This window comes from Camellia sinensis, chromosome 3 (assembly GCF_055761805.1).
Source record: "Camellia sinensis isolate YWXY chromosome 3, ASM5576180v1, whole genome shotgun sequence".
NCBI classification, from domain to species: Eukaryota; Viridiplantae; Streptophyta; class Magnoliopsida; order Ericales; family Theaceae; genus Camellia; species Camellia sinensis.
Window position 1 is genome coordinate 101,919,179 of NC_138963.1, and position 16,045 is coordinate 101,935,223.

Here is a 16,045-nt window from a genome sequence, read left to right on the forward strand (position 1 = left end):
AAAATATAATAATTATAATTTAAATTTGTCTTTTTATCTTATTAATTTATATGATTTATTTTATCCTTTTGTACTTTTTTTTTTAACCCCAAAGTATTTATCAAACGATGACTTATATGGTGTACCCAAAGAAAGGTTTGAAAAAATATTAATCATGCAACAAATCATTTTAAAAGATTCGGATTCTGACCAATTAACCACATAAACCACGGTTCATTCTACCATCACGCACCACACCAAAAAAATATATTATAAGTAAATTATAACATTTTATGTTAGTAATATTATAAAAGGTAATAAATTAAGGGTTGGTTTGGGGTGTCTTAAAAAAGTGTACTTTTTGTCTTTTTACGAAAAGATGTGCAGAAAAGTAGAGAGGTGATGTGATGGAAAAAAGATAAAAAGATAAAAAGATGGATTATATAAGTTATGCCAAACAAGGCTTAAATCACTTTCATTCATAATTTAAAAAGTCACACTAAATTATAATTGAACATCATTTAAAAAAGTCACAATAAATCATAATTAAATATTATTTGAAACTAATGGTGCTCATGTGGCATTTTGTATATACTTTTAAGGCTATAGATCTACGCTCCTTTTGTTTGGGTCCATAAGGACAACGTGTAATTTGTTTGGGTCTATAAGGACAGTATTTATTTGTAGAAATTCTTCATATTTTACATTCTCTCTCTCTCTCTCTCTTTCATCACCGTCTCTCTCCACAAACCCAAGTTCTCTTCTCTCTCTATATGTGTCACACAGACCTGGGGCTGCTACTGTGATTAAGTCACAGCAACGATCTGCTGTGAGCTCGTGGGTGCTTTTTTCGAATCTTTTTCGATGATTCGAATTGTTTATATTGTAGGGTTCATCGAGTATATCATCCATACAAAAAATCAAATTAATCAGAAATCTGTAACCCTATGATCAGATTCAAATTGGTTTACAAAAATTATCAAGATAATGTTAACCATTTATTTTTTATAAAACAAATATACTCTTGTTATAAAGTTATAGATTTCCAATCAATTTGATTTTTTGCATGAATGATTTACTTAACAAACTCTACAATATGAACAGTTCAGATCATCAAAAAATACTCCAAAAAATCCTCCATGGAAGCACAACAGATTGCTACTGTGACTAAGTCATAGCAGCACCCCAGGTTCGTGTCACACCTTGATATTTCACCACTATTCATAATGCTAAATCAAGGATATCAAGACCAATAAGGATTATTCAAATTAGTAAATAATCTGTTACACATATCACATTCTTCTCTTCTCCCTTGAACTACTCAAATGGTTACATCATTGTTTAAACATGGTATAAAAAAAAATCGATATTTCAAAGCATAAGAGAGGATACAAACAAAATGCTCCAAAAGCTTACATCTTTAAAGGAATCTCGTCGAGTACATAAAAGGTGGAGTTCTAACTCCACATAAAATAGCCCATGGCTTCATCATTTAGTACAAAAAGAAGTCTATGTACTCCCATCCACAATTACTTCTCCATGTTAGTCACTTCGGTAATGCATCCTCGTCATTCCCTAAAAAGTTGTTAGTTTTGGGAGGAGTAGTTGCCCAATAAGAAATACTATTAACAAATTATATAATTAATTGAGATACATATGATTATGCAATGCAATGGATGAGAAAACCCATCTCTGTTCCTTTGTAAAACTTTAGAGATCAGATTAAACATTGTTCATGACTAATTCATTTCCTTTCAAAATCATGGGGTAAAAATACTCTATGATGTCCAGATACAAGAGCCATAAACTATAAGTAAAAATAGATATATATATATATATATATATATAAGTATATGAAAAATACAATCCCATATTTGTCGACTCCAGAAACAGTGAGACGTTGGGCATCCAAGACCTCATTTCTCCACATTTACCGACTCCAGGAACGGCAGGCTCGTGGACACCCAAAATTGTATTTTCCACATTCGCCGACTCTAAAAACGGAAGGCTCGTGGACACCCTAAAATCTTTCCCACATTCGTCCAGTGATAAACACAAGATAGGACAATTGGGCACCTTGACTCCCCGCGCGGGTACCAAAATACATAACGCAACTCAAACCAAGATTCGACTCACAATCCGAATGCATACGCTTTTTAACCCCTTTCCAATATGTTCCAAATAATTAACAATTCCAAGTCACGATATAATTAATGAATGCATATGATGTATGAGTTCACAATCTCAATTTTTCCTAGAGTGATTTTAATTCACAACAATCCAACAATTTAAGCATTTCCAATTAAGGTAATTCTTCAAGTCATACCCATCATCATCTCAAGATTTTGTAGAAGTTCCCAACATTTCATGTTTCAACAAATAATCAAGCCAATACCTCAAATTTCATAATTAGGAGACCAATTGAACCAAAATCCCCTTGTTCAGCAACTTTGAAAACTAGGGTTTTAAGAAATTTGGGACTTTTTCCTTTGAAAGTATTTAAAGGTTAATTCTTATCACCTATAACATAATCATCCACACCAAACACAAATCCTTCATGAAATTTACAAGAGATGAACCCCTCTTTTTTTTTTTTTTTTTTTTTTTTTTGCAAAAATCCACTAGATAGCACATCAAGTCTCATACTTTTAAATATCCACATAACTACAATGAAAATACCACATGTACATCCCAAATCAAAGATATAATGAGTTAAAAGTACCCCTATCTCAAGATTGAAGGCAAAAGGTAAATACCCAACTCCAAACTTCAAAAAATGAGAAAACAATTGATAGAACTTTTGATCTAGACTTGTTCTTCAACCCCCTTTGAAGATCTAAGGTGGATATCAGTAGAAATCAAGAGGAATCAAGTGTTTAGGGGTTAGGGTTTCGGAAATGGGTGAGAGAGACACAGAGAGAGAGAGAGAGAATATGGAAAAAGTGAAAGAAAAGATGTTTGTGTAGACATCACATTTTTGACCGCCTTTAAGACTTGGGCGCTTTATTCTGAACACCTGATAATGAAAGTTACACTGTGCAATCTTTTGAATTCTCAGTGAATAAATTTGGATTCAAGCTTTAATCTCAAACCTTGCACCCCATTTTGGCCAAACTATTTTAGACCTTAAAACCTTTTTTTTCAAAATATTTTTCTAAATATTTCTACGATGTTCCGAGTCTCGCATTTCGTTTAAAATATTGCACTTTTTGGTAAACCGAGTTAGGATAAAGTGGAGATACATTGACGGGAGGTGAACTCTTTGAAAAATATTTAAAAATATCTTATTTATAGGTTTGGAGTTAGAGGATATAGGAGGGGAGAGAAGAAAACTAGTTTAGGAAGAAGTTGAGCATCAAACCATTGAGAAAGAATGAGTAGCCTTCACTAAATTAGGAATATCTCTTTTCACACTTAGAATTTAGATATGAGGCCACTACCATTGGAAATTATACTTTTGGGACTTCAATTTAGACTCAAGAATCACCTAAAACCAAGTCCGGATGAGAGAGATATGCCCGTTTGAAGTCGAGTCTGAATGCAGATTTTTGGAGCCGGCCAGCTCCATTTAGATCCGGCCGTGGCTCATTTAGAGTTGGCCGGATTTCAATGAAAATTTATCCAGAATGCCTTTTTTGACCTGGCCTTTCATTTTTGGATCCAGTTGTGTGTTTTGGGGGTCGGTCGGCTCTCAATAGTGCCGGCTAGCTTTCAATGGCGCCAAACAGACGGCTAGTGGGAATAGGAAAACTAGCTTTGTTTTTCGACCAAATTGGCTCAATTTCTATAAATAGAGCCCCTGCATTCAGAATTAAAGGTTGGCAAATTTTCTAAAAGCTTTGAAGAGCTAGAAAGACCTCATTCCATCTTCCTTTCTCCTTTGACCTTCAAACCTTCTTTAACAATACATACACCGTTAGAACTTGTTCTCAAAGCTTTTTGCCAGAGTTTCAAACTACATTTCATAAACTTAAGGGTGTTTGGAATCAAGTTTGATCGACAACCAAAGCTTGCTCTCTTCAAGAGGTATAAGCTTATCACATTTTTCCTTGCTTTCATTTCCATCTTTTTCTTGTGTTTTCCTACTGTTTTGGATTCATTCCAAGTGTTGGAAGTTGGGGTTGAAGAGCTACCAAAGGTAAAGAGGCTTAGCACCCTTTTTTGCACCTTATCCCATAACTCATACCCTTTGTTCTTGCACTATTTTCTTTGTTTGTTTTTTCTTTTTTTTTAACACTGATTTCAAAGTTTAAAAAGGCTGAAATACATGGTTTAAAAGTCTCAAAAGTAGAGGGGTTAGCCACCTCTCTTTGATTTTACTTACTAGCTTTATATCTCTTACTTTTGTTTATCTTTTTGTGCTCTTTAAACACACTTTTAGCCATTGTTTTTGGACTGTTTTGGGACTGTTCTTAGACTATTTTGGGACTGAAATATGTGATTTAAAATTGCAAAAAGTAGAGGGGTTAGCCATCCCTCCTTAGGCTTTGTTCCATAGCTTTTTCTCTACTCTTTTTACTTACTTTCTCTTACTTTTAGCTACTGTTTTTTACATTTTAGGGGCTGTTATGGGCTGTTTAATTCATTTAAATAGTTTATGCTTTGAATATCATACTTGTTGTGTTACAAGTCCTCATGACGTCGGTTGTTTAGGCCTTAGACACCAAGTCATTTGAGTTGATAGTTTTATTTACTTAGTTTTCATGTGAAGAGTTTCATTTTAAATAATCAACTTCGTATATCATCTTTGCAACCTCCCTCATTTCTTGATTTTTTTTTTTTTTTTTGAGAGTTGTTTCAAACAAGTGTTATTCAAGGTATGAGAAAGAGAGCTCTTATGCTCAATGGCTTAATCTCTTTGGAGGTTCATCGTCAAGGCATAATCTCTCTTTAATTCTAAGAATCACATCTCGTTTGACATTTCTCTTCTATTAGTGGACTTAAATATCACTTTGGACAAGATGATTAAGTAATGGAAAGGTAAGTAAAAAAAGATTAATAAAATTGGCTTAAAATCAATGAAACCAACATAAAGAAGATGAATACAATTGGTTGGATTTGGCCGAACGTTATGCCGAGTCCATCATTCCGAGAATTGTCACGTATCAATCCATAATATATTGATAAGACTTAGAGCGTGTTTACTTCTCTCTTTGAGCCTTCATGATAAGAGGGAGGGGTGGTTTTCCATTATATTTATTCAATTTTATCCAAACGTGTTCCAAATCATCAAGCCATCAAATTATGCTTGTTGTTGGTTTCGGGCTCAAAATCGTTCTTCTCTTGAGTTTCCCATGACAAAGAGGAGCATAAGGGACAAACAGGGCCTAGAAAGGCTCTGTCTACACTGTTCTCACCTTAGAGCACAAAACATTTTTGGCATAAAATTAGGGCACAACCGGCACTTTTTGGACCCAGCCGAGCCTCATTAGGGGCAGGCCAACTCCTAATGCTTGGTGAATAGAGACCTTTTTGCAGAAATAGAGGGCAGTGGCTGAGGGTGAGGCAAAGCAATCTGGGCAGACAGATCAATTTCTAGACACTGTGTATGCGACCATTGTGCTTCATTGTTGCTTATATTTTGTAATTATTATTTTTATAAATAATTATTGTTGTAATTAATTATTATTGTCATAATTAGTTATTGTTGTAGTTATTATTGCTGTTTATTTGTAATTGTAAAACTAGTTAACTTAGATTGCTAGTTTATTGCCCATTCTAATATCCTTGTTGTAACAACTTAGCTAGTTAATTATTTAATTCATTCATTCGAATTTGTAATAGTTAACTTAATTCGGGCGCTTGGACATTTGGACCTTCTTGCACAAGGGAAAAATATGTAATAATGTGTTGTATGTCTTCCAACCCCCATTTCTTTCTCCATTTTATTTACCCGCTTATAATGGTAGCATAGAGCATCATGTTTCTTTAGCATTTTTCATGACTCACATACACTCGTCTCACATGCATTAGGGTTCGGCTCATCATACTAACCATCGTCAAATTCAAATTCTTACTCGAATATGTGCTTCACTGTATGCCGTCAAATCAAATGCCATGCTAGTAGCTGAACTTATTATTTACATAATGTGTGTGTTGCATTAGTCATATTGCATTGTTTAGGAGCATGCATTTCTTCTAATTATTTTGTTTTATTTGGCTTGCCTTGGAGTACTAGGTGAGTATTTCTCGCTTTAGCATATCGCATGCATCTGATTGTTGCCATATCAAGAATATGTTCCATGAGGCTAAGTGCTTAAGTGATATACATGTTTGAATGCCAGTGGATGAAGGCCTTTTTACTTAAGTTGGAATAAATTGATTAATGTACAATACAAGTTCGCTTTTTCCCAGTGAAATGTATCCAAAACACTTTTTCAAAACAAATATAAAATCGATGTGTTCCAAATTTTGTGAAGTGGTCTACACTTGTGTGTGCATCACCTAGTAAAAATAGCATAATAAAACCAAAACAAGAGCATATAAGGTAAATAAATATCACATCATGATTAGTAGAGGCCAATCTTTGATCGGGTGAGTGGGGTGTTCAATTCATGACCTTCTTCTCTCATACCTAAATTCCCGAGTTGAGACAATTTGGTGATGACGGACACATGGCTTTTGGCACGAGGCACGAGTTTCCTAAATTTGCCAAAAATATTTGGGTGGCGACTCTGAAATCTGGCAAAGCAGTCCCTTTTTGGCATTTTAATTCAAACTTGATTTTCCAAAAGATTTGTCGGATTTTGACTCATTTGTGTTTATCTATTTCACATTACACTTGTGAAATCAGATTTAGAACCATGAGAGTCCAAACTGTAGGGCTATCATATCCAAAAGGAGCACGAAAAAAAGCTACAATTTGGATCGACTTTTAAGTGTCTGTACCGAACAGACAGCTCGAGCGAACCCCTCATCGCTCTAGCAGTAAATGTATGGTTCTAGAAGTTTTGTAGAGCTACAGTGAAAATGCTAGGAACCTTATTTCTACGCTTGAGCAACCACTTCATCGCTTGAGCGATCTCACATACAAACAACCAAGATACTGGAAACTCTGCATCTCTACTCGAGTGACCGATTGATAGCTCGAGTGGTCTCCCAAAACAGATTGTTACAATCTGCGCCCTTAAAGAATTTCGTCCCCAAAATTTCGTGATTCCTATCAACAACAATTCCACAACCCAAAGGAAAAGCAAATACTATAGAAACAATGATTCAAACAATGATGAAATCGCTTAATAAGGATGAAAACCAGTCTCAAATCAACTAATGATAGAAAGTGTAAGTTTTTAATAAAGTAACACCTATTCATTATTTCACTAACCAAAATACATAATGTCAAGACAAACAATAAATTAACAAGATTACACATCATTAAATAAATTCAGGTATTTCTGACGGACGTCGGCTTCCTTTTTCCTAGTAGCTTCTTTTACCCGTGATGATGCCATAACACCTTGACTATAGATGGACGGTTTTACCTCTCAAAACTTGTTCCCGGGAGTCTAAGATTCTCACAAGCCTCTCCTCATAAAAGGCATTTTCATTTACCTCTAAGCTAGTCCAATCTAAGACGTGGAAAGGATCAGGTTCATACTTATGAAGCATTGAAACATGAAATCATCGTATACCTCGGATAGTTGTGGTGGTAAGGCAAGACGATATGCTACTTCTCCCGCCCATTCTATAATGTCAAACGGACCAATGAACATAGGTGACAATTTCCCACTTTGCCTAAATCTCATCAAACCCTTCCTAGGTGATATCTTCAAAACATATGATCAACCACTTTGAAAGATAGAGGTTTTCTTCTCCAATTAGCATAACTCTTCTGTCGGCTTTGAGCCTTGATCAACTGCTTCCGAATGATTGTCACTTTCTCGGTGGTCTCGCGAACTAACTCAGGTACAAGCATGGGTGAATCCCCCACCTTGGCCCAACACACTAGTGATCTACACATACGCCCAAACAATACTTCAAAAGGTGCCATCCCAATGCTAGCTTGGAAACTATTATTATAAGCAAATTCTGCTAGAGGCAAATGTTTCTCCCAAGAGCCCTTGAAGTCTAAAACGCAAACTCTCAACATATCTTCCAGTATTTGGATAGTGCGCTCTGACTGCCCATTCATTTGAAAGTGATAGGCCGGGCTAAAAGTCAATTGGGTACCCATAACATTTTGTAATCTCTGCCATAATCGAGTGGTAAAGTGAGGGTCTCTATCTGAGACAATACTCACCCGAACCCCGTGAAGTCAGATAATCTCTCGAATATAAAGCTCAGCTAAGAAATCCATCAAATCCCCTATGCACATAGCAGGAAAATGGGCCAACTTAGTTAGTCAATCCACCACTACCAGATAGCGTCATTACCTCTCTATGTTCTAGGAAGGCCTGAGACAATTCATAGTAATGTGCTCTCACTTCCACTCAGGTACAGGCAAGGGTTGTAATAACCCGGCTGGCTTTTGATGTTTTGCTTTAACCTGTTAGCATATTAGACATTTGGACACAAATAAGGCTACATCTCGCTTCATACCCCTCCACCAAAATTAACGACTAAGGTCACGGTACATTTTTGTACCTCTCTAATACACCACAAGGCATGAATGGTGGAATTTCTAAAGGATATCGTATCTACAAGTTTCTGGCACAACGTTAGACTGTACCCTCAAACCCCTCGCCTCCTTTCCTTGGAATATTTTCCCTCGGATTACCTCCACCTTAGGATCACTCTATTGTGCTTCTATGACCCGTGTTATGAGCGTTGGTTGTGCAAGAATAGTAAACGAAGTAGCATGTTCTGGAGACTTGCTAAGGTGTAAGTCAAATTGACCCAGGTCACCCAACATCTTTCATTCTCTCATGGAGAGACTAGCAATGGTACTCACAGATTTTCTGCTTAAGGTGTCGGCCACCATATTGGCCTTTCCCAAATGATAACGTAATTCAAAATCATAATCTTCTAAGAACTCCATCCACTTTATTTGACATAGGTTCAAATCTTTTTGAGAAAATAGGTACTTAAGGCTTTTATGATCCGAATATATGTCAAATTTCTTCCCGTATAGGTAGTGTCTCTAAAGTTTTAGAGCAAAGATGACCGCAGCTAACTCTAAGGGGTTGTTTGGGGTGTCCTAAATAAGTGTACTTTTTGTCTTTTTGAACTAAAAAATTGAGGAAGAAGATATAGATGTTTGGGTTAACTTTTTGACTTTTTATGGAAAAATGTGTAATAAAAAATTGTAAAAATTGGTTTGTAAGAGAAAATTAGAATTGGGAGTTGTGCAGCCGTAATTGTTGACTTTTGGTGAATAGTGTTAACTTTTTAACTTTTTGAATAACTTTTTGACTTTTTGACTTATTCTGGACTTGCCAAACTTGGCCTAAGTCATGAGTTGGATAGTTTCTCTGATAAGTCTTTAACTGACACGAATCATATGCCTCAACTTTACCCTCTTGCATCAAGACACACCCCAAACCTTCCCTAGAAGCATCACAATACACAGTGTAACCCAACCTTCTCTTCGGAATGATTAAAATCAGTGTAGTGGTTAATCTAGTTTTGAGCTCAAAACAGGATTTTTCACAAGAGTCACCCCAAACAAACTTCACCCCTTTTCGAGCTAACTTAGTCAATGGGGAGGCTAAGGTAGAGAAGTCTTTCACAAATCATCTATAATAACCAGCAACGCCCAAAAAGATATGGATCTCAAAAGCGTTCTTAGGTCGCTCTCAATTCTGCACTGCCTCAATTTTTGAAGAATCTACTGTGACCCCATCCCCGAAAACAACGTGACCTAAAAACTTCACCTCGGATAGCTAGAACTCACACTTCTCATACTTCGCATACAACTGGTGTTCTCTAGGCAACTGCAAAATAATACGGAGGTGTCCCTCATGTTCCTACTTGGAAGGTGAATAGATAAGGATGTCGTCTACAAAAACCACTACAAACTTATCAAGATACTCTAGGAAGACCCAATTCATTAGATCCATGAAAGTGGCCAGGGCATTGGTTAATCCAAATGGCATTACAAGAAACTCATGGTGGCCATATCGCATACGAAAGGCCGTCTTTGGTATGTCCTCCTCTTTGACCAACAATTGATGATAACCTGACCTTAAATCAAATTTTGAGAAATAGTGGGAGCCCTTATGTTGATCAAAAAGATTGTCTATCCTAGTTAATAGGCATTTGTTCTTAACGGTAACTCTATTTAACTTGCAATCATCGATACACAATCACAACGAACTATCCTTCTTCTTAGTGAAGAGACTCGGTGCTCCCCATGGCGAGATACTAGGGTGGATAAAGCCGTTGTCTAACAACTCTTGTAACTGCTTCTTCAGGACTAGCAACTCTACTAACACTAATCTATAGGGTAACATGAAGATAGGTGTCGTGCCAGGCACCAAGTCTATAGAAAACTCAACCTCATGGTAAGGTGGTAATTCTGTGAGGTCCTCTAGAAAGACATTTAAATACTCACAAACCACTAGTACACTTCTAGTCATACTACCACCATCATCTATGAAAGTTACAAGAAGAGAGTTAAGTTTGCCTCGACCACGTGGGTCATACAATGGCGGCAATAATCTATATGTTCTATCCCTCAGAAATAAAAAATAGTCACCACCCGATGTGCACATAGTAACTCTCCTATGATAACAGTCAATGATGGCCTGGTAGGAGGACAACCAATCTATACCGAGGGTAACGTCAAAACCCGACATATCTAATAACACAAAATTGAAAGGAAATTGACAATCAACGACTTCAATTATACACCCATGGCATCCTCGATTCAAGACAACTTTACCCCCGATAGGTGACTATACCATGGGCGGAGACTCTAGTTGTTCGCTCTCCAACCTTAGAATGGATGCAAATGCAGATGCTATGAATGAATGAGATGCTCCAGTATCTATCAACACGCTAGTCCAAGTATTGAAAATAAGTCATGTTCCTCTCACCACAGTTGGTCCCGAGGACTGGTCGGATGAACTAATGGCATAAACTCGCCCATGTGGTCCCTGCTCTTTTCGATCACCCCTCTAAACATAGGCCGGTTACACCGACTGTGCAGAGGTGGCCCCATGCACCGCTCTTGCTACCTATCCAGATTGGGCTAGCTGATGTCCTTGCCTTTGACTCTAGTTTGCTTGATAACCTCTCATCTGTCTAGATCCTGAAGCACTGACCTCCCCATCTAGCTGAGTGCAAGACCTCTCCATATGCCCTAACTGCTGGCAATGATAACATGCAAGTGATTCTCCTTGCCCTAGAGATTGGCTCTGAGAACATGCCAATTTTTGCTGGCCCACACTCTGCTTACACTCTGAAGCTTTGTGACTTTGCTGCCACGTTTAAAGCAAGTAATACGACTCAGACTCGTACTTTCCAAACTCTTCATAGAAATCGACCCTAAAGACTTGGCCTACTGTGGTAATGATTGGAAGGAAGAAGAAAAACTCATGGATTTCTTGGAGGACCCTATGTCACCTCGAGACTTTGTATAGGCTGACCTCTTATGCCTTTTTGCCTTGATTCCTCGGCCTCCAACATGATTTCTACATATGTCGTAGCTTCAACAAGCCTATTATATTCCCTAAACATGTTGCCCATCACCTTCATCAAAATTTTTGGCCTCAACCTTTTCTCAAACTCCAAGCATCGATGCTCTTCAGTCGCCACAAACTTGGTGCAAAATGAGACAAACTAGTGAAAGTGGCTTTAAACTCTGCCATTAGTGTATCTAGCTATCTATGCTCTTCAAACTACTTCCTCAACCTCTCCCTAGCAATGAGAGGCAAAAACTTCTCCTGGAAGCCGTGAGTAAATGCCTCCTAAGTATGCTCCACTCAGTGCTTAACCGTCATCCACCATTGACTGACTTCCCTCCTTAATTGATAAGCTGCCAATTCCATATGAAGCTCTCCCTCATGGATATCCAAGATTTCAAAGGACTTAAGGATTTGCTCTAATCATTCATCAGCTTTCATATGGTCAGGTCCGCCACTATACTCAGCGAGATTAGAACGAAAGAGCACCATCTTCAGAAAGGAAGTCTTAGTTTCACCTTTCACGGTTTTAGCCACTTGCTCGGCTCGAAGTATGTCCATGGACTCTCGAAGAGCCCCAACCATTTCTCAGGCTAGTGACCCCATTGCATCTTGGGCCAGAGCTACTACCACATTGTTTTGTCATATCCCTTCTTCTTAAGGAAGAAGATCTTGCTAAGCCGAAGTACCCGACCACCCTGGCGAGGTCTACCATGGCCTCTGCCATGTCTAGATATCCTATACGAGAGTAAAGACAAAGTAGGATTAACACACAATCTATATACTCACACGTCAACTAACACATCACACCCGAAAAATATCAACCTTATTCATATATCTATTTCACATAAGACAAACCACATAAGTATACAAACACATAGAGCACATACGAATCACCCTCCTAAGATATCAACTCGTCCCACAACACTCAAGGACTTCCAAATGGAAAAAGCATCGATATGGTGCCTTTCCAAAGGGATTTCGATCAATGTGATAAGCACCAATTGTATCTTAGAAGTTTGACCCCATACCCACATAGTCGCATAGCACATAAACACATAACTTATAACACAAATGTCCCATCTCCACATGATAAACCCATTATGGCATAAGCCACATCCCACGAGCTCCAAGTATTCAAACCAGATTGGCTTCGACACCAATTTGTCACGCCTTGACATTTCACCACCATTGATGATGCTAAATCAAGAATATCATCAATAAGGATAATTCAAAGTATTAAATAATATGTTACACGTATCACAATCTTCTCTTCTCCCTTGAACTACTTGAATAGTTACATCATTGTTTAAACATGGTATCAGAAGAATCGATAGTTCTAAGCATAAGAGAGGATACAAACAAAATGTCCTAAAGGCTTACATCTTTCAAGAAATCTCCCTGAGTACACAAAAGGTGGAGTTCTAACTCCGCACAAAATAGCCCATGGCTTCATCATTTAACACAAAAAAGAGCCTCTGTACTCCCATCCACAAATACTTCCCCATGTTAGTCACTTTGGTAACGCATCCGTATCATTCCCTGAAAGGTTGTTAGTTTCGGGGTGAGTTATTGCCCAGTAGGAAATACCACTAACAGATTATATAATTAATTGAGATACACATGATCATGCAATGCAATGGATGAGAAAACCCATCTCTGTTCCTTTGTAAACTTCGGAGATCAGATTAAACATTGTTCATGACTAATTGATGTCCTTTCAAAATCATGTGATATAAATACGCTATGATGTCTAGATACAAGATCCATAAATTGTAAGTACAAAAATAGATATGTATAAGTATATGAAAAATACAATCCCACATTTGCCGACTCCAAAAATGGCGGGGCGTTGGTCACCCAAGACCTAGAAACAGTAGGCTCGTGGACACCTAAAATAGTGTTTTCCACATTCGTGACTCTGAAAACGACAAGCTCGTGGACACCCTAAAATATTTCGCACATTCGTTCAACGATAAGCACAACTCAAACTAAAACCCGATTCACAATCCATGCGCGGGTACCAAAATACATAACACAACTCAAACCAAGATCCGATTCACAATCCGAACGCATATGCTGTTTAACCCCCTTCCAATATGATCTAAATAATTAACAATTCCAATTCAGGGTATAATTAATGAATGCTTATGATGTATGAGTTCACAATCTCAATTTTTCCTAGGGTGATTTTAATTCACAACAATCCAGCAATTTAAGCATCTCCAATTAAGGTAATTCCTCAAGTCATACCCATCATCATCTCAAGATTTCGTAAAAGTTCTCAGCATTTCATGTTTCAACCAATAATCAAGACAATACATCAAATTTCATGATTAGGAAGCCAATTGAACCAAAATCCCCTTGTTGAACAACTTTGAAAACTAGGGTTTGAAGAAATTTAGTGCTTTTTCCTTTGAAAGCATTTAAAGGTCAATTCTCATCACCTATAACATAATCATCCACACTAAACACAAATCCTTCAAGAAATTTAAAAGGAATAAACCTTGTTTTTTTTTTTTTTTTTTTTTGGTGCCAAAATCCACTAGATTACACATCAAGTCTCATACTTTTAAATATCTATATGACTACAATGAAAAAACCACATACACATCCCAAATCCAAGATATAATGAGTTAAAAGTACCCCCACCTCAAGATTGAACGTAAAAGGTGACTACCCTACTCCAAACTTCAAAAGATGAGAAAACAATCGGTAGAACTTTCGATCTGGACTTGTTATTCAACCCCCTTTGAAGATCTAAGGTGGATATTGGTAGAAATCAAGAGGAATCAAGTGTTTAGGGGCTAGGGTTTCAGACAAGAGTGAGAGAGAAAGTGTGTGTGTGTGTGTGTGTGTGTGTGTGTGAGAGAGAGAGAGAGAGAGAGAGAGAGAGAAAGAGAGAGAGAGAGAGAGAATATATGAAAAAAGTGAAACAAAAGATGTTTGGATCAACTTTTAAGTGTGTTGTCCTGAACAGACAGCTCAAGCGAACTCCTCCTCGCGTGAGCGGTAAATGCATGGTTCCATGAGGTTTGCAGAGTTATAGTGAAAATACTGGGAACCTCATTTCTACGCTTGAATGACCACTTCACCGCTTGAGCGGTCTCTCCTGCAAATAGATAGGATAGTAGAGGCTCTGTATCCCTGCTTGAGTGACCGATTGACCGCTCGACCAGTCTCCCAGGATATATTATTACAATATGTCACTCTTTATCTTCATCTCTCTTTTTCACTCCCTTTTCTCGCATCAGCAACAACAACACAAGAGCTTCGCTGCTCTCTTCTTGCATCATTAGAAACCTCGCAGCCTCTTTAAGATATCGTCGCCGGAGATAGAACCAGCATTGGCGTTGTCATCGTTGAAGCTCTCTTGAAGCAAATCGTATACCCTCGTTTGATGTTCTTGTTGATTTTCTTTGCTTATGGTGCTGCTTAATACTTGGAGAGTACCATCAGTACTGTAAGTTCAGAGAAGAAATAGCAAGGAGAGTCAGGATTAGTAGCGGTGTGAGCTCAAATAGTAGAGGTGATTTTTTGGTGAGATGATTGGTCAGAAGTCAACACGATGCATCGCTGCCCCATCCGCTTTCCTCAGATTCATTGCTCCCCCACGACTTTCCCTCAAATTTGTCGCCCTCCCACCATCATCTCTTTCTCTCTTATCTGTTTTCTCTCTCTATCTGTTATCTTTAGTTTTCTTCGATCCAAGGGCCATAGGTCCATTTTCTCTCTCTATCTAATAAGGCTCTTGAATAGAATAATAGAAATGCTAGTTTCGACAAATAACATTTATGTCTCTTCATGTTCATCACTATTGTTTGTGTCTGAAGAAATTACCTCTTTGTAACTATATTATATGCTGGGTGGTGGCATGTCGACAACAATAGGGCTCCACTCTAATATAGCGACCCAATCCCTTGGCAAAGTTGAGGCAAGTGGTAAGAACAAGATAGGGGCAGGCATTGATCCCTATGAGCACCTTCTGCGGGCTGTTGAGGCTTTGAAAGCTGAAGGATTGAACAAACAGCAAGTGCTCGCAGTTGTTGCAAAAACTGTGGATGACACTTTCGCCACTCAGAATAAGGGCCGTTTGAATCAAGGGGCAAGCCGGGAGAAGGGCTGTTGTACCAGAAATGTTCCTTTGAATCAAGGGTCTTCCATGCCCTCTATATGCCTTTGTCCAATGCTTTCCAAATCCTTGTTGGACAAGGCCATCTCAAACCCTTGGAGCTGCGGCCATTACTTCCTCTCTCCCACAACCCGGCTAAGTACTGTGCCTTTCATCAATAAGCTGGCCACGACACTGACATGTGTTTTTGTCTTCGCCACGAAATACAAGATCTGATTGACAATGAGGTCATTGTCGCGCTAGGTCCTGCAAGGGCTATCGACACCGGACCAGTGAACTTGGGGGATAATGTGATCATTTGATCGGGGGATGAACCAGCTGCCGATAGCGCTCATTTTACTTCAGATATGGGGATGGCACACACTGTTTT

At 38.1% G+C, this 16,045-nt stretch overlaps 1 protein-coding gene across 1 annotated transcript; it reads right to left on the reverse strand.

The window, feature by feature from the left end:
* Nucleotides 1-10,223: 10,223 nt before the first annotated feature.
* Nucleotides 10,224-10,715, reverse strand: LOC145821725 (uncharacterized). Its single transcript, XM_082918283.1, has one exon. It carries the CDS (start codon nucleotides 10,713-10,715, stop codon nucleotides 10,224-10,226), a length of 492 nt encoding a protein of 163 aa, XP_082774409.1.
* Nucleotides 10,716-16,045: the final 5,330 nt, after the last annotated feature.

Bases quoted from the DNA above. Each gene is read 5' to 3' on its own strand.
- LOC145821725 (XM_082918283.1), bottom strand. From the start codon at position 10,715: ATGTCGGGTTTTGACGTTACCCTCGGTATAGATTGGTTGTCCTCCTAC.